Source organism: Equus asinus, chromosome 8 (assembly GCF_041296235.1).
Source record: "Equus asinus isolate D_3611 breed Donkey chromosome 8, EquAss-T2T_v2, whole genome shotgun sequence".
NCBI lineage: Eukaryota > Metazoa > Chordata > Mammalia > Perissodactyla > Equidae > Equus > Equus asinus.
In genome coordinates, this window is record NC_091797.1 from 100,489,059 (window position 1) to 100,494,598 (window position 5,540).

The window sequence follows — 5,540 nt, forward strand, 5'->3', positions numbered from 1 at the left end:
ACATAGATATATTTTAAAAACATCTACAAGAGCATAAGCATACAAAAGTCTAACAGTGTTCGAGCACAATGTCAGATGCAAAATCTAACCATTTCAACAGTTAAATTGTGGTTTTAATTTTCAGCTTCTATTTGGAATCAAACATTTGAGATGGCTTTTGATACATTCTACATTTTCTAAAAATGACCAGGGGAAATTCTGAGGGAAGGAGACCAAAATTCCATGTCTTGGGCTTGGGTGTTTTAAGCCAAGAGTCCACGAACCCTTTTTATGCCAGGTTGTGTGTTCTGTAGCTGTGTGCATTTCTTAAATACGGTCTCCAAGGGGCCTACCTGTGCACCGAGGTGAAGCGTGCTGGTCCCGAGACACGCCCTGCCTGTGCCTGCAGAGGAACTGAGCAAGTGGCCTGTGGCTGGCAATGAAGTCATCACCACACCAGGGCCAAGTAAGGCATTCACAGCAGCACAACCATTTAGCTACCACATTCTGACCCCCTAAGTGTCCACAGGGGTCAGCACTACCACTCAAGAGTTTACCTGAGAATTCTAGACCTTGGGACGGTCAGCTCCTGTGCTACTGTCCTCAGGGGCGAGCACGAGCCAGCCTGACCTGGCTGCTCACAGGGGTCTGGTGGTGCTTGGTTTCCTGGAAGCTGTCTTTCAGAGCGTGGCAGCAGTGGAGCGCCCTGAGTGCATGGCAGGGCTGGCCAAGCAGGGCTGAGCCATCGTGCTCCATGTTCCGAGCCAGGCAGAAGCTCCCAGGGAGCCACTCGACTGCTTGGGTTGGTCACAGTCCTTAGCGTCGGGTGCCAGCCCCACTTGAAGCAGACCAGAGGAGGCCGTGCAGGGGTGCTCATCACTGGTCCTTCTCCTCCTGTGGCAGAGGGAGCTGCCAGTCTGCCGGGGGGCTCTGCCTTGGGGCCCACACGAGGGCATGCTTCCGTGCAGCCTCGACTCTTGCACGCTCGCTCTCGCAGAGGGACCGCTGTACAAAGGAGACCCCGGTCACTTCCCGCCTCACACGGGCCCTCACATGGCCCCTGTACCTCCCTCCTCCTCAGCACCCCCAACACAGATGGACAAACGGCACATATGGCAGGCAGCACTCTGAAACTCAGCTGCTTCTACCCAGTGAACCTTGAGATTGTTCCCTCTTAGCACACACGGATCTAGCTCATTCTTTCTCCCAAGCTACTGTGAAAAACTTGTGTAGATCACCATAATTTGAGAAAATTTTAAAATGTCTTCTCCTGGGGCTCAGGGCTTGATGCCTTCAGTTGACCTACTCAGATTCACCTGCTAAGACAGGGCTGCGGGTTGAGCTGGGAGGAGGGACGAGGGTCTGAAAGAGTGGCCAGAAGAGGGAAGATGAGGCCAGAGACACATGCCCAGAGAGCCCTGGACAGACGAGGAGTCCAGACAGACAACAGATGTCACCCAGTCCACTAGCTTCTCTCTGTCACTCTCCCCCAAAAATAAGCACAGGGCAGTACATCACGACCACGACAGGGCTTGCATGCCTGGATAGATTACTATCTATTCTTTTTAATGGCTATGTAGTACTCCACTGTGTGGAAGTTATTTGGTCAAATGTCTATTAGCGGAATTTAGGACACTTTCAGTTTTGGCACTATCACAAACAGTGGCACAATGGACATTTTGGACTTTTTTTTTTTGGTGAGGAAGATTGGCCCTGAGTTAACATCTGTGCGAATCTTTCTCTACTTTTTGTATGTGGGATGCTGCCACAGCATGGAGTGATGAGCAATGTGTAAGTCCACACCAGTGATCCGAACCTGACAAGCCCAGGACGCTGAAGAGACACATGCAAACTTAACCACTACACCAGCAGGCTAGCCCCTGGACATTTTGAACTTTTAACTGTGCACTGTTACCCAATTACTTCCTTAGGATAAACTTCCAGAAGTAAAACTGTGGGGTCAAAATGTATGCATTTGACTTTTAGGTAATCAGAACACGACGCTCCACCAACACTGCACAAGTACTCCTGACTCTCCAAACCCCACTGACACTTGTGATATTCTGCTGGATTGTCAGAAACCACTTGTTTTCATTTGGACTTGTATACCAGGCCATTTGGTCTTCTTTTTGAATTCCTTTTTTGTGTCCTTTGCCTACTTTTCTATTCTCAAATCATCTCCATTTTTCTTCCTGATACATAAGAGCTCTCTTTAAAAATACATATATATGGGGCCAGCCCAGTGGCATAGTGGTTAACTTCACACATTCCACTTCAGTGACCTGGGGTCTGTGGGTTCAGATCATGGGCACAGATCTACACACCGCTCATCAAGCCAGGATGTGGTGGCGTCCCACATACAAAAGAGGAAGACTGGCAACAGATGTTAGCTCAGGGCCAATCTTCCTCACCAAAAAAAAAAAAAAAAAAGAGTTAAAAAATATATATACACACACACACATATACATACATACAAACAAAGGTTATTAATCTCTTGCCATATAGGTTAGAAGCTATCTTTCCCACCTTTTGGACTTCCACTTATTATGGACTTGTCACCATTTTCTTTTATTCAGCAGCCTGGTTTCCACACCAGTTTGTCTGTTTCAATAACCACACACATATAACAACTTTGAAGCAGTGGCCTGGCTGCTGGCTCCACTTCCCCTGGCACTCCCCGCCAGCACTGAGCCCTCACAGCTTTTCTCCATCTCCCCAACCACAACAGTTCCAAGGCACCAGGTATTCTAGACTAGAATGGATGTGCCAGGGGGGTAGGGGCTCTGTTCTCATCACTCCTGTATCCCGAAGAGTGCCCAACATGATCAATCTCTGCTGAATGACAACTGACAACCGGAACAACCTCCGTACAGGTCTCCCTGCCCCTCCATAATACACTCTCCTACCCGGGCAGCCAGACTGACCTTTTAAAGATAGAAATTAAATCATGCTTCCCAGCACACGTTTAGGCTGGAATCTAAACCCTTTAAGGCCAGCCAGGTCCCCGGTACCTCTCCAGCCTCATCCCCTACCCCTCTACAGCATACCCTCCTTCTCCTCCAAGCACCTGGACCTTCTCTTTGTTCCTGAGTCGTGCCCACCCTCCCCCCGGGGCTGGGTGAAGTCTGCTGGGGCTGGCTGCCAGTCACTCAAGACTCAGCGAGATCTCCGCCTCTGCAGGCCAGCTGACGACCCTGTTGGGGTCCCTCCTCTCTCTCCAAAACGCTCTACACCCCCCTCCTCGCTTTGTCCTTAACGCCGTCCGAAAGCCCGGTCGATACACTAATTTTTGATATTTCTCTAAAGAAGGGAAGCAGGAGGAGGAGAGGGACCCCGGCAGCGCCCCTCTGCAGACCCTGGGGCGAGAACGTGGGCAGGCTGCGGCCCGCGCCCTCGGGCGCCCCGGCGGGGAGCCGCAGCCACCCCGCCCCGGCGCACCTGGGCTCCGGCGCTCCGGCGCTCCTCCCACGCGCGGCAGCTGGCCAGGTCGCGCCGCCACTGCTCGCAGGCCGGCCGCTCGCCGTGGACGTAGTAGTGGTGCAGGAAGTGCCCTGCGCTGCGGCACAGCTCCCATTCCGCGCGGTAGGCCTCGCAGGGGCGCGGCGGCTGCGGGGGAGATGCGTCTGAGTCGGACCGCAGCGCCGCCGGCCCGGGGCCCACCCCGCGGCCCCCCGGGGCAGGGCTCGGCTAATCCGGTCGCACGGTCGGACCCGGGCCCGCAGGTCCCGGGCGCCCACCACACTTACCCGCCAGTCGCCGCCGTCAGCCATGTCCCGGAGACTGCCGAACCCCGCCTACTGAGCCCGCTAGCCAATGACGATTTAAGAAAGCCGGCACCGAGTGATTGACGGGTACAAGAACCAATGAACTCTGAGATATGACGATCACCTCCGCGCTCCCCTCCTTGAGACACGCCAATAAACAGGAAGTCCGAGCTGGGCAGCCAATAACAGCCGGGGGCGGGGGTGCGCGCGGGGGGCGGGGCCCAAGGGCAGGGGAGCCGGGCCGAGGATGGAGCGGGCGGGGGCGCGTCCTGAGGGTCAGAAGGCCGCGCGCCCAGCCAGCGTGGCCAGGCTGGTGACAGCTGTCCTCCGCCGATGGGCTGCAAGTCCACGTTAAGTTGGCTGTTTCTGAAACCACGCGGTTCAGGCCAGTTTTCAGCAACCTTGTTGTTTTCATAAATCTCAAAGATCGGGTTCATTTCTCAAGCACATCTGAGCATCAACTCCGTGCAGTGAAGCTGCCCGAGTGTCCACTCGAGGGCGAGGTCGGTGGACTCACAAAATAACTGGGGTTGGCTGGTGTGACGTGTGTGTTGGGGGTGGGGTCCACGGCGCGGGATGACCTCGCGTGGGAACCGAGGCTGGAAGTGGAGGCAAGATCGTGCGACCACAGCAGCAAGCCGGTCAAAGGCATGGAGGCTGTGTGTGGCACGGGGTAGAGGGTCTTGCAAGCCCAGGGGCGGCTTGTATGTCTGATTAGGAGTGAAAGCTTTACTCTGAGAGCTGGGAAGAAGGACATGGAACGTTTATAAAGGAGAGATGCTCAAGAGGCAATACAAGCAAAGTCAAGAAGAGTCTGGGGGTCCTGCAGAAACGCCCTGCAATACCAATGCGTTGGTTTTCCAACTTCTGCGAACGTAATCATCTGCTGAGAAGGCCCTTACAAGGCGGTTGCTGGGGCCACTCTAGGAGTAAGACTAGGTCAGACTCCCTGGAGTGTGGGCCAGAAAGCTGCAATTTTACGGGGATCCTGCCAAGCTGGCTCACAGACCAAGCTTGGAGAAGACACTGAGAGGAAGGCTGCATCCAGGGTACAGCAGTAATGTCCAGAGATTTTGCTCCAGGTGACCCCGCTGTGTCACCAGAAGACCCACCAACAGGGTCCACCCCTGACCCAGGCAGGGGAGTGTGCCTCCAGCAAAGGACCAGGGGTGCTTTCATTGCATACACAGTAGGTGTTGCTTAGGGAAGACAAAAACCCAGGGCCAGCATCTTATTCCAACATTCTTCATTATGCATAAGATGGCAGTGTCTTAGCCAATGTGATCCTGCAAATAAGGCAGCCTACCCACCAAGGAGGACTTCTACCTCTGCTAGTGAAACCAAGACCCCTTAAGTGGAGGGTCAGGTAGGTCACAGGAGTGCTTCATGCCTTCCGAAATCACATCCATTGCCAGTGATGTTGGCTTGGGCCACAAGGCCCAGCCCTGGTCATCATGAAGATCTTTGATGCTCATTCTCTGAGGACACATGAGTGGACTCTAGGGTCCCATGAAGGGGAATCCTTTCATCTTCTGAGTGTTGAGAGGGGCCCTATCCAGAAATGGACCCCTCTGCCTGCAGGCAGGAGACCTGGTACAAGGGGAGACCCTGCTGGGCCTGACCATCCCCACCCCCAAGTTCAGATAGCCTTGTTCTCCAGGAGAAGCCCCTCAGAGGGGCTCCTTTCTAATGCAGGATGGAATGAGGGGCACATGCAAGCAGGCCTTCCTCCAATTCCTGTTCAGTGGCCCAACTATCACTCCACATACCTAATCAAGCATTTAGAGGCAATCCAGG

General features: G+C 54.1%; 1 protein-coding gene across 1 annotated transcript; it reads right to left on the bottom strand.

Moving 5' to 3' along the window:
* Nucleotides 1-125: 125 nt before the first annotated feature.
* On the bottom strand, nucleotides 126-3,812 carry C8H22orf39 (chromosome 8 C22orf39 homolog). The gene is made up of 3 exons (XM_014827127.3): nucleotides 3,726-3,812; nucleotides 3,418-3,585; nucleotides 126-984 (listed from the first exon to the last, which is right to left on the bottom strand). The coding sequence occupies exons 1-3, from the start codon at nucleotides 3,747-3,749 to the stop codon at nucleotides 856-858; spliced, it is 321 nt and encodes a 106-aa protein (XP_014682613.1). The 5' UTR covers nucleotides 3,750-3,812; the 3' UTR covers nucleotides 126-855.
* Between the last annotated feature and the right edge of the window lie 1,728 nt (nucleotides 3,813-5,540).